At 40.2% G+C, this 16625-nt stretch overlaps 1 protein-coding gene across 4 annotated transcripts in view; it reads left to right on the forward strand.

The window, feature by feature from the left end:
• The window catches only part of PRDM5 (PR/SET domain 5), a 249711-nt gene that overhangs the window by 100016 nt on the left and 133070 nt on the right, over window positions 1-16625 (forward strand). For 3 of the 4 annotated variants that reach the window (XM_043870965.1, XM_043870966.1, XM_043870967.1), the window contains exons 4-6: window positions 7838-8012; window positions 10142-10316; window positions 11787-11908. In XM_043870965.1, the coding sequence (XP_043726900.1) occupies window positions 7838-8012; window positions 10142-10316; window positions 11787-11908 (472 nt within the window). Of the gene's footprint in view, window positions 1-7837; window positions 8013-10141; window positions 10317-11436; window positions 11530-11786; window positions 11909-16625 lie in introns of all 4 variants that reach the window. The other variant, XM_043870964.1, reaches the window with a different exon arrangement.

Consider the following 16625-nt stretch of genomic DNA (forward strand, 5'->3'; position numbering starts at 1 on the left):
GCCTCAGTTTTTCCATATGTAAAATGTGGGCTGATTGGAGGAGTTTCTGTTGGAGATGAGACCCTGATGCCAGCCATCTCCTGAGTGCCTACTGTCTCCTAGATACACTTTACAGTCTCTATTTTTAAATCATTGAAACAACTCTTTGAGCTGTATGTACTGTTGGCTGTATATTATAGATTAGGTGACTGAGAGAAGTTAAGATAAGGTTATGTCCTTGAGTCCCAAGCCATGTTTTTCTGCCTCCAAAGCAGAGTCTGTCCAGTGTACCTGACGTTTCTGTCTGTATGTCGCAGGGCTCCTATGATGATCTGATGAAATAAGATACCTGAAAAACGTGAGAAAACTGCAAGTGCTCTGTCAGTGTGAGGTGTTACTTCTTCTGAGTGTTTTAGCCACTATCAGAAGTTAGCAGTTAAGGGCCAAGGCATAAAGACGTCTAGGAATGCTCTTTTTTCCTGCTCTGCGTATGCGGAAGTTGAGGCCCACGGGGATCAGGAAGGTGTCCACACACCAGAAAGTGGCAGGATACTCTTGAGTTCCTAGCATGATTACAAAGCCCACTGTCCTTGTACTCCTCTCCAGGCCTGAATTCTTGCTCTGGAGTGGGGGCTGGGATTCCTTTGTCCACGGATTGATTCCTGTGATGAAATTTTTTATTCACTGTGCAAGATTCCTTGATGTGACAAGAACAGGTTACTAGTGTGGGATGAGATACTGATGTTGATAGTAGTGTTCTTATTGAAGACCATTTCCACTAAGTTAATCCACTCAAAATTCATGACAGTGAATGGCTATCCTTCTATACTTTCTGAATTCAGAAATAATTCTTTTGGTGTGTATGAATTTTGGTGGAGCTTCCCCCCCACCCCCACCTCAAGAAAATGCCCTGTAGTGGCTGTACCACATAACACTACCCCTGACTTTCCTGTTGAATCATCCCAGCCAGATTATTGCTTTTCTCTGGATTTGTCTTCATTACATAAATTTGTTCAGAAGCCCTGACATCAGAAAATATTCCCATCAGAGAAGTTTTGTGTGTGTCAATTTGTATGTAAATCTGAATTCTGTAATGATGTTATCAAAGTGATGAATCTAATGAATTCCAAGCCACCATTGTTTTTTCAGCTTTCTTAAACAGATCGGAATTCTATTATGCTTCTTTATCAGAATGCATTGACTGTCCAAAGAGCTTTGCAAGTAGTTTATTATCTAAAATAATTTTTTTCCTGTTGGATATTTTGAATGACTCTGACTTTGCTGATTTGTTGAAGAATAATAATTAATTTGAGGGAATTCCCTGGAGGTCCAGTGGTTAGGATGCTACGCTTTCACTGTTGAGGGTCGATCCCTGGTCAGGGAACTAGGATCTTGCATCCTGAGCTGTGTGACCACAGGAAAAAAGAAAAATGGTAGTTATTAGCTTTGTAACAGCTGAATTGACTAGTACTCTTGGGCGCCTGAGTGAAACTGCATGAAAATACATTTATACATACAGAGAAGGTATGTCTTTTAAAGCAAAATTTTTTAGTGTTTCAGTTTGAATCCATAAGAAGAATTATTATTAAATAGAGTAACATCTGTGAATGCTTGAGGGAGAACTTCCTCACCTTGTACTCCTCCTTGACTCTGCTCCGCCTCTCACACTCCATGTTCAGCCCGTCAGGGAACGGTGTCAGCTTCCTCTTCATATCATACTCAGAGTCTGATTCCTTCTCGCCATCTCCACTATTTCCCTGCCATAATCCTCCCGAGTTACCATTATCCAAGACCTAGGTTACTGTAATAGCCTCCCACCAAAAGTAAACGAAGGAGGATATTAGTAATCTTTTTACTAATAAGTGCTTTTCTTCTGTAGACACAAATATTTTAGTGTTCACTTTTACTGTACATTATTTGTAAAATACTGAGCAAATTAGGAGTATAGGTTATGTTGTGGGGGATACATGGCAATTCTTGTTCACTTCCTTGAGGAAACCATCTTTGGGGAGACAAGAGACAACTATCTTTGGGGAGACAACTATCTTTGGGGAGACACATTAGAATGTCATTGATCACATGAATTAATGATGAAAACCACAGAAATAAATTGGAGGTGTCCAATTGAAGAGCTCCTAGAATCTGTGTGAGTTTGGTAGATTAGAGACAGTTTCTTGGAGGATGGACATGAGCTGTGTCTCACACAATGCTGAGGAGTTGCGGCAGGGAGGCCAGGTGGCGTGTCTGCAGTTGTATCAATATTAAGGTGGAATGAGCTCAGTCTTTTCTGAGAGGCATTACACTGGTAGGACTGAAGAACAGGAGGCAGGTTCATTTGAAGGTTTGTTGGGGGTGAGAGGACAAAGTGGGTTTAGATTACCAGTTGGCAAGCTGTTGGAGCCATGTTTGGGAAGAGGACCGGCTCTTTATGTTAGAATCCTGAGCTGGCGTTGGACATGGGCGCTGGAGCAGATGAGCACAGTGAATGTTGTTATTAGGAAGTCATCTTTATTTTTTACCGCACTGTGCAGCATGTGGGATGTTAGTTTCCCAACTAGAGATTGAACCTGTGCCCCCTGCAGTGGAAGCACACTGAGTCTTAACCACTGGACCACCAGGGAAGTCCCAGGAAATCTTAATTAGAGTTTGGAAGGTGGTTTTGGAGAGTATCATGGGCGTTATCTGGAGTGACCTGGTAACAGGTCATCCAGATATCTAGACTCTGTTCCCTAGAGTCCTGATTTGCCCAGGACTCCCTCAGTTTCAGCCCTGAAAACCCCAGGTCATGGAAACCCCTCAGGCAAAACAGATTGGTTGGTCATTTAAGGAGAGCATAGTTCAGACAAGCAGCTGGTATTAGAGGTACAAACCAGAGGGAAACATTAGCACGTTATCAAGTGAACAGAGCTTGAGGATCAGAGATCCAGAGCATTTCAGAGGTCTGATAGGCAGGCAGTGTAGTTATTATATAAATATCTTGGCTGACAGAATTTGGCCAAATGAAATTTAGCATTGTCATAGCAACTTTGTTTATGTGACAATCTAGTTTAAGCAGATTTTGAAAAATGAATATTTTAACCAATGGTTTTTGAATTTTGTATAATACTAAGAGCAGTAGTTATCAGCAATGGATACTTCACTTGTACCAGGTACCTTGCTAGATGTTACAGGTATTTTCATGTTTGATTCTCACAGCCAGCCTATGAGATAGGCAGCATTGTTTTCTTTCCTTTATAGATGAGGAAACTGGTAGTTTGAGACGTTAGGCTGTTTGCTTAGTTACACAGCTAATTAATAGTAGAAGGAGATTTGAACCTTGGCCAGCTCAAACCTCTTAGCTACTGTATAGTACCATTTCCTGGTATCAAGGAACCTGTTTTGTTTTATTAATTATTTTCCTTTTACTACAAAAGTAACACTTGTTAACTCTAGAAAAATTGAAACACAGGGATTAGCAGAAAACTATGCAAAATACAGTTCCTTCTGTTTGGAAACAAAGTCTATTGACATCTTTGTTCATATCTTTTTCTTTGGGGGGGCACATTGATATATAATTTTTTCTATAAAAAATGACATTTAATAAATCTTTTAAAACCAGTTGTTAGACATTTATTCTTTTTCAATGTATTTTGTTGGGTGTTTAGCTTCTTGCAATGTTTTGATACCACAAACAGCTTGCAATAAACATAATTAGCTGAAGGTGATATACGGATAAAGGAAAATGAAACATGACTGAAAAACAAAAATTCACAATGATGAGCAGTAATGCAGGAGATGCATAACGATTGTAAAATCACTCACTCTATTTTGTATTTGGATCACCAGTACACTGAAAATCAATGACTGAGGAATATTTGCTTTTGAACAGATCATTATGTTGAACAGCTTTCTTTTGGTTAAAGTTGAATTTTCAACCAAATCACCTAGAGCTGGTGCAGGAACCAAAATAGGACCCCAGCCTCTGGGCAAAGTCCCAGGAAGGCTCCTGATCCCTAAAATATAAAGGCAAGTAGTGATTCTGCTGCTGAGGAGCTCACTTCAGGGGTTAGTGTCCGACTCTGTGCGACCCCATGGACTGCAGCACGCCAGGCCTCTTTGTCCATCACCATCTCCTAGAGCTTACCCAAACTCATGTCCATTGAGTCTGTGATGGCATCCCACCATCTCATCCTTTGTCGTCCCCTTCTCCTCCTGCCTTCAATCTTTCCCAGCATCAGGGTCTTTTCCAATGAGTTGGCTCTTTGCATCAGGTGGCCAAGGTACTGGAGCTTCAGCTTCAGCATCAGTGCTTCCAATGAATATTCAGGACTGATTTCCTTTAGGATGGGCAGGTTTGATTTCCTTGCAGTCCAAGGGACTCTCAAGAGTCTTCTCCAACACCACAGTTCAAAATCATCAATTCTTCGGTGCTCAGCTTTCTTTAGAGTCCAACTCTCACATCCATACATGACCACTAGAAAAGCCATAGCACTAACCAAATGGACCTTTGTCAGCAAAGTAATGTCTCTGCTTTTTAATGTGCTGTTTAAAAAGCCAGAGAATTCTAGAAAAACATCTGCTTCATTGACTATGCTAAAGCCTTTGACTGTGTGGATCACAACAAACTGGGCAATTCTTAAAGAGATGGGAATACCAGACCATCTTGTCTGCCTCCTGAGAAACCTCAGGAGGTATGCAGGTCAAGAAGCAACAGTTAGAGCTGGACTTGGGACAACTGACTGGTTCCAGACTGGGAAAGGAGTACGTCATGGTTGTATGTGGTCACCCTGCTCTTCAGGGGAATAAGCCAAAAACCCCATAACCAGAAACCCTAGCTGAAATAAAGAGAAGTGAATTTCAGGATCAGAATATTACAGCAGGGGCTTCCCTTGTGGCTCAGTGGTAAAGAATCCACATGCTGATGTAGGAGACGCGGGTTTGATCCCTGGTCCGGGAAGATGCCACGGGCTGCTGGAGCAGCTAAGCCTGTGCGCCACAGCTAAGGAGCCCGTGCTCTAGAGCCTGGGGGCTGCAGCTACTGGGGCCACTGCAGTGAGAGGCCTGGGTGCCAAATTAGAGGAAAGTCTGCGAAGCAGCAAAGACCCACATAGCCAGAAAAAAAGAATGTTAAAATAGTTATCAAAGCTAGAGGCCATGGCCGGTTAATGACAACTGGGAGTTGATGCTCAGTCCCCGAGTGTTGGGTCAGGCTCTTTAAACCCTTCTTGCCAAAGGGCAGGAGATTGGGCCTGGGATGAGGCTGAAAGTAAAAGTCGCTCAGTTGTGTCCGACTCTTTGGGACCTCAAGAACTATACAGTCCATGGAATTCTCCAGGCCAGAATACTGAAGCGGGTAGCTTTCTCCTTCTCCAGGAGATCTTCCCAACCCAGGGATCGGACCCAGGTCTCCCGCATTGCAGGTGGATTCTTTACTAGCTGAGCCACAAGGGAAACCCAAGGATACTGGAGTGGATAGCCTACCCCTTCTCCACCGAATCTTCCCAACCGAGGAATCAAACCTGGGTCTCCTGCATTGCAGGCGGGTTCTTTACCAACTGAACTATCAGGGGGATGAGCCTACGGGTGGGGAAAAACACCGCAAGAGAGCTTGAGAGAGCTCCAGGGATTGGAAACCCAGCAGGTTCTGACAGCCGGAGGTTTCGAAGAAGGAGAATGATGTGATGAAAGGTTATTGAGTGATTAAGTCAGCTACGAGTAGGCAAGGAAGCAGTTTAAGAGGATGCTTCTTAAATGGCAAATGTAAAGGAGGAGGTTCTTGGTCTGGGTATTGGTAGGAATTATATGTAAAAAAATATTTAAACATCTCCATTAAATAATTAGATTGGAGACATTCCTGTTGCGACATTCCTCTTCTTATCACAAGTTTGGAGTACAGATGGAACGTGTAGTTTTGATCGTTGGAGCTTGTAATGCTGCCATTGCTTTCATTAAATTAAGGCTTTAACTGGTATATTAAAATATTTTTTATTACATAACCCCTAAATAGGTATGCTGTGTCTTATGATTGCAGTTTAAGTTAATGCTATCACATTTTAAAATTAAAAATTATTATCTTCTCTTGGTGCTTTGAAGGTCATCATAAAATTAATGACAAATATACTGGAAAGATGTTTCAATTAACTTTCTTGGATATTGATCAGATAAGCACTAAGATTTATAAATATTTTCTGAAGTCTTCATCAGATGAGTCCTTTGTTGCTTTGGGTGACTGTTTTAGTAAGTACTTTCCAAACCCTGGAAAGTGTTACTTCTGAGTTAATTTAAAGAGAAATCTTCATTTTGCTGAGTGTCCACATTGGTTTTTTGTTTAACAATTGTACAGAAATTTACTGTGTTCTTAATTAGAAATAACTTTTTTTGTGTTTCTGGAGGTATTAAATTCATGAACTTCCAAGAATCTCTAAATGTTATAGAAACTTCCATTTAATTAACTGCAGCTAATGGTTAGATGTGCTTCATTGCTTTGAACTTTTGAATCAGTCCTCCCTTGCACAGTATTTGATAAATGTGATCATAATTTCTGTCTGATCCATGGAATTTTCTAATATTTATTATTTCAAAATTACAAAGAAATCCTTGTTGTAAGAAGAAACTGAAGTAGTTTTTGAAATAGACTCCTACGTCTCCCAGCCTCACGGTGATAACTGTGTAACAATCTGATACATACTTCCCAGTTTTCCGGAGTTCTGCTCTGTGTACATGTGTGCATTCATTACACACCCCTCCTCCTCCTCCTCTCTCCCCTCTTCCCCTTCCACTCCCTTCCCCCAGCGTAGACTCTGGGGTACTGTCCGAGGAGAGGAGGCTTTGTTCTGTGCTGGATTTCACTCCCGGGTGAACTCATTGTCCTTGTTCTTTCCTTCACTTGGTCACCTTGAAAGTTCAGTAAATTCAGTCCATGCTCTACTTCTCTTTATCCTTAGCAGTCAAACCAGGAGCCCTCCCAGAACAAATCCTCAACTCTGTAAAAGACAGCCGTTCTGAGTGTTTCTCCTGAGGCCAGGGGGCTAAGCAGCCCCATTCTGGCTTCCCTGGTGACTGGCCCCAGGCCCAGAGGGGCTTTGCTGATTCCAAGTATGAAGTTCTCTGGGGTTTCCCTAGGTTATTCTTTCAGCATTCCTCTTCTCGGTCTATTATGGGTTGAGATTTCTTCTGCATTAGCAACCCTGGCTGATTTCTGTCTCCTTGAGTTTTCTGAAAGATGGTGATATGTTGATGGTAGAACTTGTTTCTTCTTTCTTCTGTTGTTTTAGTGGGATTTAGGTACACATGATTACCTAGGTACATGATGCTTTGAACCTCCCAGGTGCCTAGTCTGTCTTCTGTTTTTGGAAATCCTTTCAGGGTTCATTTGCAGTTTCTCTGGTTTGTGTTATAACTTGACAGTTTTTTCCTTCTTTTAGTTTTGCATTTTGTATTAATCATAATTAAATCATTGATACATCATTGCTCTCTTTTTGGGTTCAGAAATGACATCATTGCTTAACAGATTTATTTTCTACTGTATTTAGGGACCTCCACAAGGTTATTACTGCATAAAGCCAATTAACGGTGCAAAATTCATTTTTAGAAATTTAAATAATTGTCCTTATTTCATTTGTATTTCATTTGTTCCATTCATAAATGTCACTATCTTTAATATATATTTGTATTTTATTTGCCAGGTGACTAAATATTGTCAGTTTCCTTTTTTCAGTGTTCAGATTTAAAAAAAAGATTTAAATAAGTGATAGTAACTTTACATGAGCACATTGGACTCTGTATTTTAAAATGGTTTCTTATGTCAGAAATGACAGCATTTTTTTATTAGTGAGATACGTTGATCCTACAACAGCATGTATTTTTACTTTTGTCTTAGGAAGGAGAAAACATCTTCTATTTGGCAGTTGACGATATAGAAACAGATACGGAGCTGCTGATTGGCTGCCTGGACAGCGACATGGAGGCCGATGAGGAAGAACAGCAAGTTATGACAGTGATCAGTGAAGAGGAAGGTAAACTTTCTAAAGGACAATCAACAGCTAGCAGAAAAGGTATTAACTCTAACTGGTGGGCCAGGAGAATGCAAGTTGTAGGAGAAATAACGTTTGAAATGTGCTTGTATTATAACGGCATTGTAATAGTGTGTTCTCAAAATAAAGTTAGTTTTTGTCAGAATTCTCAGAGGGTATCCAGCCGTGAGCCTGTCTTCCAGCAGGGAGGGAATGGTGGATTGGAGGGCGTGATGGATGTGTTCTGCAGGCTGCCAGGGTCCGTGGTGGCTCCCTGCTCTCACTGGTAGGGGACTAGTAATGGGGATTTTTGTCCTCTAGCCCTGACTTTGTCGTTCACCCGTGTTGTAACCGGGCTGGTCACTGACTCTGAGGCTTTACTTTCTCTTCTGCACGTGGGGAACGGCGAGTGCAGAGGTCCTGTCGGGCCCTGTGGGAGTTTTCCTGCGCCGCACTCTTGTTTAAGACCTTTGAGAATCTGGAGCATCTGGAAATGTCCCTCCGTCTGGTTGTGGAGACCACAGCGCTGCGGGGTTGTGCTAGCAGGGTCACCGGAAACGCGCAGTGACTGGGGATGGACTTGCTTCTGTCAGCGCCGCGGTCTAGGAGGTGCATGTCACTTGCGTGTCCTCTGCCAGTGGGTGACCACTTGTCATCAGGGCTTGTTTCTCTCAATTTGTGTTTTACTCCTGATTGGTCACAAGGGAATTGTGAAGGGTGGGGTAGGTGTTCACGTTTTCTAAAAGGCTGATCTTTTCTATAGAGTATTTTTCCTTTTGCTCAACAAAGCCACTTCAGAAGTGACATGGGTTTCTTTAGTCACTGTGGTATTGATGTCTTTTATGTGAATTTTCTGTTTTAACTGTATGTCATTGACTGAGAAAGTCTGAGTCTTCTCAGTATTGCCATATTATGCCTCTGTTTTATTTGCCTGGAATATTTAAAAGGAAGACAAGGACAGGCTATCAGTTTTGTCTTTCCAGTTTGTATTATGTTGTTGGGATATCAGATTTGGGGTGATGGGAATTATTTCTGTATAATTTTGTGTTCTCTTTATTTTTTTATTTATTTTCAACGCTGCCCCAAGGGTATGGTATTACTGTGTCCACCGTTTTACCTTAAAAATAAGTCTCCTACTTATTACCACCGTGACTTATATAATAAAATAACAGTTTCTTTTATAAAAAAGAATCAATGGAAACTTAAATAGATCTTTAGAATTTAGTTTTGTTTATAAAAGCAAAACATAAAATCCCCCAAACAAACAAAAGAGCCCCCCCAAAATAGATCTAGCAAAGACAAACAGCCAGCAAAAGAAACAAAGAATCCACTCAAATGTCAATCAGTGGAGAGTTTGGTTAAATAAGTAAGTTATGGTACCTTAAAGTTTAAAAAAAATTGACTTAAGAAAATACTAAATGGAAAAAACAGCTATGTATGAAACTACATAAAAAGTATGATCATAAAGGTAGCTATTGTTAGACTCTATAAAATACGAATTCTCAAAAGATAAGTCAGTCATGGAAAGAGATTACAATAGTTGTCTCTTCATTATGGGGTTATTGGTGATTTTTATTCCTTCATATTTTCTGCATTTTATCTAAATCTAATTGTATTTGATAATCAGGAGGCACATATAAGTTAAATGGCACTCTTTGAAGTGTGGTATAGCCATGGCAGTCCGCGTGGGACTGCCGGCCGGAGAGACAGTGGGGCCTCACTCCGCGCGCTGGGATGAGTGCTGTTACGACCCTGGTCTTTTTTCACTTATATGTGAGATTCCCCTTGGTAATTCAGCATAGTTCGCCTTGGTTGGGCTTCTCTCTTCTTGCAGCTAAAAGTGAACTCAAGATGACCCGTTTCAGGGAAGACTTTGGCTTTCCAGCTCAACGTTTGTAATAACTCTTTGATGTGAAAGGTTAATGTTACAGGGTAAATTGAAAGTTGATTTTGAATTGGTGAAGCACAAGTTAAATGGTTTTAAAAAAATGTTCTAGTAACACTTTCCGTTATTTTTCATGGGCAGCCTATTCATACTTATAGCGATAATAAAAATTTATTAAGCTGGTATCATTAGCACAGTTAATTTTGATTTTAAAATGAGGGCAAAGCTGAGCAGTTCTTGGCTCTTCATTTTTGTCTCATAATTCTGCTTGCTTGTAAATATGCAGATCGCTTTGGCTGTAAAGAGGACTATGCCTGTCCCCAGTGTGAATCGAGTTTTACCAGTGAGGAAATTCTTGCCGAGCATCTTCAGACATTGCACCAGAAACCCACAGAGGAGAAAGAATATAAGTGCAAGAGCTGTGGGAAGAAATTCCCAGTTAAGCAGGCTTTGCAAAGACAGTGCGTACATTAAAGATAATCTCTGAAGTTATAAGCTGACACTTTAACTCATTTATTTGGTTTGTCTTATAGTTAGTTTCTAACCTGTGTGCCTGTGTGATGGTGTGTGTATAGAGATTAAGCATTCTTTATTGTCATTGTCATTAACTTTTCTTATGTTGATTTTTCAAACATTCTGTTTATGAAGTTTAACAACTTGCCATTAAATATTAAGCTCATTGGTGTACTAATCTGAAATCTGATATGCATAATTTAGCTAGTGCTTTGAGGTGGTAGATCACGTTTCAGTGATCTGTATGTGACACTCCCTCTGAAATCAGGTAAAAAAAAAAGTTAACAAAATGGAGAGAGTTTGGAGTATAAAGAATACAGGGACATTTTGGAAAGCACTGTTTATTTCATAGCAGTGTTGGAGAAATCACTTTAAAGATGAATATGTACAAGATATAAGGATGGAATGAATTAAATGGTCCCACCCATTGCTCGGCACCCTGTATTATTTTTACTATTTATATTAACAGCATATAAATTTATCCTTTTATTTAAGTATTTTACAGTATCATAAGTTACTAAAAATGAGAAAGTGTATGCATATATTTATAAACTTTTATTTTTAACAGAATGTCACCTTGCATATGAGCAAGAAATCTTTAACATAGGCTTAATGTTTCATTTTTTATTTATTCAAGTAAAATTTTGAAACATGCTGTATTTCATATTAAAATAATTGTCATATATCTATCCACTTTTGCTTATGATATTTGAGATTAAAAATTTCTATTCAAAACTTGAAAAATTTTAACCTTTATAATGGCAGGAGATTATACATTTGGAAATTCTCTTATATACTTTTAAACAAGCAAAGACTATATACTTTTTAATGAATATATTTTAAAACTGCACTCTAGTCAGTTTGTATTGAATTTATGTTATATATACTACATTGAACGTACTTTTGCTGAGCTGAGTCTTACTGCTAGGTGCTGCTAAAAAGCTTAAAGGGCAAAAGACAGAATAGAAAGGGAGATCATGAATGTGACTTTATTCGAAGTAGAGGTATTTTCATACGTTTTTGTCCTAGACTTCCAGTTTTTTTGTTTGTTTTTCTATTTCCCCTCAGTGTTCTTCAGTGCTCAGCGAAAAGCAGTCTGAAGGATTCCTCACGAAGTTTTCAGTGCTCTGTTTGCAATTCTTCCTTCAGCTCAGCATCGAGGTTTTGTGTCTGAGTTATCAGATGGCTGTTACATGACTGTGGGTCATTATTGGCATGCATGCTTTCATGCTTCTTAGTGATTTAGTATCATGGCTACAGAATCTCAGTGCTTTCCTTCCTGCCTGCCTAGGTAATGCTTATAATGACCCTGAAGCTCTCCTGTGAGCATGCATTACAAAAGCCAGTCAGGATGCTAGAAATGAATAGGTGTCCTCACCATTTCTTCTCCCTGTTCCCCTGTCCTGCTTGTCTTGCAGTTTTGAACAGCACCAGGAGACGTGCCAGGGAGATGCCAGGTTTGTGTGTAAGGCGGACAGCTGTGGGAAGAGGCTGAAGAGCAAGGAAGCCCTGAGGAGACACCAGGAGAATGTTCACACCGGTGAGGAGTCATCAGAGGACCATGTTTAAAGGGGCCTCCTCTCCCCAGGCTGCTGCAGTCTGTTCTTAATTCTCACTCTCAAGGACAGAGCTTGCTTTTCCATTGTATTTCACACAGATGTAGATCTCTGGAAGTGGAATTTTTTTTTTTCACTGAACATTATTTAAGTTGATTTCAGTGATAGTCATCATTTTTCCCATTTCCGAATTAATCATAACTGGAAACCTAAGCTAGGATCTGTTTGTGCTTGGTAGCCAGGTGTATTAAGAATTAATATTTTAAGTAGTAATTTTAGTGCTTCAGCATGTGAAGTTTCTCTTATAGTAGATACATTTAAAAACTACATATTTAAAAACTTCTAACTGATGGCTCTTCCGCCTTAATATTTTCACAGTAAAACTTCATTTTTTAAAAAACTCTTACATTTCTCCTGTATTTGAGAAAATTACTGGCTACGTTTTGACATGCAAATTGAATACATTTGGATTTATAAAGCAGATACAATTTGAATTTTTTCTAACGGCCAGCTAAACAATAGCTGAACAGTTAGAAGCTTTGTTACTTAGGTGTCAGCTGCCTAGCACACAGTAAATGCATTTTGGTTTAGGGGTTGAATCTGTTGCACTAAACTGAACAGATTAATACTTTCAGAGTTAATGATTTGTTTCCTCAGTGGCTTTTCCTTAAAGGAGACTGAGGTTCACGGCACTTCTCATACCCTTCTGTACTGACATTTTTCTCAGGTGATTACTATTACTGTTGGCTTAAGGGTGGAAATATCTTTCTGGATAGGAGGAAAGTGTTATTTCTTTTCTATCCTGTTTATTCTCACATGCAGGGGAAAAGAATAGTTGGAACTCAGCTTCTGTTTCCTATATTTATTCAGTGTCCGAAAAGTGGCTCCTTTAAAGCTAGTTGGGAAAGCTTGTGTGAGCATGACCACTGGGTCCGACCTCACATCAGCGGTTTGGGCCGACTCTGAGTACCAGCCATGTGTGAAAGCTCAGGGTGGCAGGCACAGCTTCAGAAGGCTGTACAGCGCTTAGGCTTCACAGTGTCCTGACTCCTGTCTCTCCTTTTGAATGATACATGACTGATGTAGAGAAGGTGGCATTTTTCTGAATTCTTTATACTTGGGCCTTTTCTAGGTTTGCAAAAGGCAGTCATAACTTTTTGATAGACCTGTCTCTTCATAGTTTTTGCTTTTTAATAGCTCTTATGGTTTAAAATGCTGTTCTTAATTTCCCCCATCTTTGTCTGCAGTGTATTATAACAAATCTTTTATGTCATTTTTAAAGTTAACTTTGCTGAACTAAGTAAAAAACCAGATGCACACTAAAACTCTGAAAACGTATGTTCTTGTTATTCGGCATGTGGTCTTCAGACTGCTATAAGCATAGTTTCTTTAAGACTTCTTGTAGTTGGTTTGGATATTAAAATATTACTGATTCTGAAAACTCATGGTGATTTTGTAGGAGTGAATTTATAAAGGGAAGTTTTTTATTTTTCTATGTTGTGGATTCTATAAAATGTGAAACTTACTGTATTTCAGCCAAAGGCCACATGCATACTTTTTGCTGGAATTGGTACACAGTCCACCTCTCATTCATAGCCTCTCTCTTGCTTCTTCTGTCTGTGAACTACATGGACATTTGGAGAAAGAATATTCCATATTTAGAACAATGAAAAAAGCAGTGTTTATACATATGGTTGTAGAAGCTGTTACTCTAGAAAGACAAAGGTATTCAAGGAAAGAGAAGGTCATGCAGCTTTACCACTGACAAGGACAAATGTTCCTTGTTAGGTGATATGAATTTAAGATACTGAGAAGAGAGAAGCTGAATTTTTAAATATGAATCACATTTTTCCATAGCAACTGTAACATATGGTGGGTAGTTTCTCAGACCAGCTCCTGGAAGCACACTTAACCCACGTTGTGCTGAAGCTCACAATACTTAAGTAACTGTGTATTCAGTATTGTTGAATTAATTTTTCTTGCATCTCCCACATTTGTTAGTAATGTGTTCCTGACTGTTTTTGAAAGCTGAATCGGAAAGTGAAATATCAGACTTACCTGAATATAGTAAACTAAAGTGGCATAAAGTCTGGTTGTAGCTTCGTAGTTGCTCTTGTCCTTGACCCTGGGGAAACTTGTAGGGTGGTGTCCTTTCCAGTTACTCAAGAGGAAGCAGTGAGGGTGTCGATCCCCTTGACCCACCTTAACCATCTTAACCATTTTTTGTCTTGATTTGATTCAGTGGTTGCTGACCAAGAGATTTTGATTTTACAGGAGATAACATTTACTTACATTCTCAGGCAAACAGTCATAAACTCTCCCCATATCTCTTCTGAGGACTAGGATTCTGGTTCTAGGATAAAGAGTAGAGGCCATGAGGAGGAGAGAAAAGGTTGAAGAGGAGGGATGGTAGGTAGCCTCTGACTCCAGTGGCAGAGTGTGGCAGCAGTGTTGGGAAAGGTGGGGTAGGTGATCATGGAAATCTCACTTCTATCACTGTTCTATCCCTCAAGCCTGACCTCGCTGGTGGGAAAGAAAAAAGGTCTAAACTCAGAGAGCAGCTGGTATAAGGGGTGAGCAGGGACAGCAGAGGACTGTGGGGTTGTTGTGCTGTTCAGATACTCAGTTACGGCCACTCTTTGCGATCCCATGGACTGCAGCAGGCCAGGCTCCCCTGCTCTCCACCGTCTCCAGGAGTTTGTTCGAACTCATGTCCAGTGAGTTGGTGATGCTGTTCAACCATCTCATCCTCTGTCGTCTCCTTCTCCTGCCTTCAATCTTTGCCAGCATCTGCTGGGGTCCAGCCTTGGCAAGATCTAGGGGTACCCTCAGGGTGAATGGCATCGGCGAGAGAGAGAGAGAGAGAGAGAGAGTGAGACACCAGACTGGGGGTGTTTGCAGGGTCTGGCAATGCTTTATTTTTTACCGTAGCTTTTATACCCTAAGTTAGTACATTTCTAAGGGGAAGATAGTTTAACATTACATCAGCTTGTCCTTCAGGAAACCAGGGTGTTTTCTGCATACTTCTTTGTTTATGAGGGTCTTGTACATTATCTTCTGGCCTTGGGGCCTATTGACATTTTATGCAAGTCAGGTGAATGTAAACCTATTTTTAGTTTCTGTGGTGATCTTAACAGAAAAGTTGCAGTCTCTTAGGGCAACAGTACAGCATGTCACAACATAGTAGAAATATAACCTTGTTAACATAAAGGTCAATTCTTTTGCAGAAGTTTGTCAGTTGAATTTATCTAAAAGGTTTATCCCATACAGACTCTGCAGCTTCGGTGAGGCAGCCTCTGCCTAGCACTCCTGGCTAACAGTTAACAACCATCTCATTGTTACCACACTGGGGCTAAGCTCTTATTTTTCTAGATCTATAACTATATTAACAATGGTTTCCACTGCACAACCTTAGCACATTAAGAGCAAAAACACAGCAAGCAAATGTTAACCCAATAACCACTTTTAGAATAATTTTTCTTGTGTTTTCTAATAGGGCTTCCTCACCCCCCGAAGGGCTCTATGTCTATTAGGGCCTTTATATGATCAGGTTCTTTATGCTATTTTATGATTAGGGTATTATGAGCAGTCATGCATATTAGTACCAAGGGCATAAACGCATTTGCTAAACAAACTAGAATGCCAGCAAAGGAGTTTAAATTAAAACACTCTTTTCATCCTGGATAATCTCATAAGATACCGCCACCCGGGAGACATACTGATTAAAGTTCCAAGTTGATTCTTATTTGGAAAGAGATCGGGGAAGGCCTTCTGCCTATGTCACAGAAATTAGGGAGTAGTCTATTAAAGCAAGCATCAGAAAGACAGATAGAATCTTTAAGGTGAGCGCCAGGGGCAGCTTTTCGAAATCCCTGGAATCCTGATCTGCCTTGCTTGTCAGGTTTCCTCCTCATGACCTTGTCATGGGTGGGATCTCGTGTGCTGGCTCCCGGAAGGCATCAGGGTCTTTTCCAGTGAGTCAGATCTTGGAATCAGGTGGGCAAAGTATTGGAGCTTCAGCTTCAGCATCAATCCTTCCAATGAATAGTCTGGGTTGATTTACTTTAGGATGGACTGGTTTGATCTCCTTGCAGTCCAAGGGACTCTCAAGAATCTAATCCAACACCACAGTTCAAAAGCATCAATTCTTTGGCACTCAGCCTTCTTCATGGGCCAGTACTCACATCCATATATGACTATTGAGAAAACCATAGCTGTCACTATATGGACCTTTGTCGGCAAAATGATGTCTCTGCTTTTTAAAACACTGTATCAGTTTGTCATAGCTTTTCTTCCAAGAAGCAAGTGCCTTTTAATTTCAGGGCTGCAATCATTGTCCATAGTGATTTTGGAGCCCACGAATATAAAAGCTGTGACTGTTTCCATTTTTCCCCTTCTATTTGCCATGAAGCGATGGGACCAGATGCCATGATCTTCATTTTTTGAGTGTTGAGCTTTAAGCCAACTTTTTCAGTCTCTTCTTTCACCTTCATCAAAAGGCTCTTTAGTTCCCTTTAGCTTTCTGCCATAAGGGTGGTATCATCTGCATATCTGAACTTATTGATATTTCTCCCAGCAATCTTGATTCCAGCTTGTGCTTCATCCAGCCCAGCATTTTGCATGATTTACTTTGCATATTAAGTTAAATAAGCAGGGTGACAATATACAACCTTGACGTACTCCTTTCCCAATTTAGAACCA

Source organism: Cervus elaphus, chromosome 17, assembly GCF_910594005.1.
Source record: "Cervus elaphus chromosome 17, mCerEla1.1, whole genome shotgun sequence".
NCBI classification, from domain to species: domain Eukaryota; kingdom Metazoa; phylum Chordata; class Mammalia; order Artiodactyla; family Cervidae; genus Cervus; species Cervus elaphus.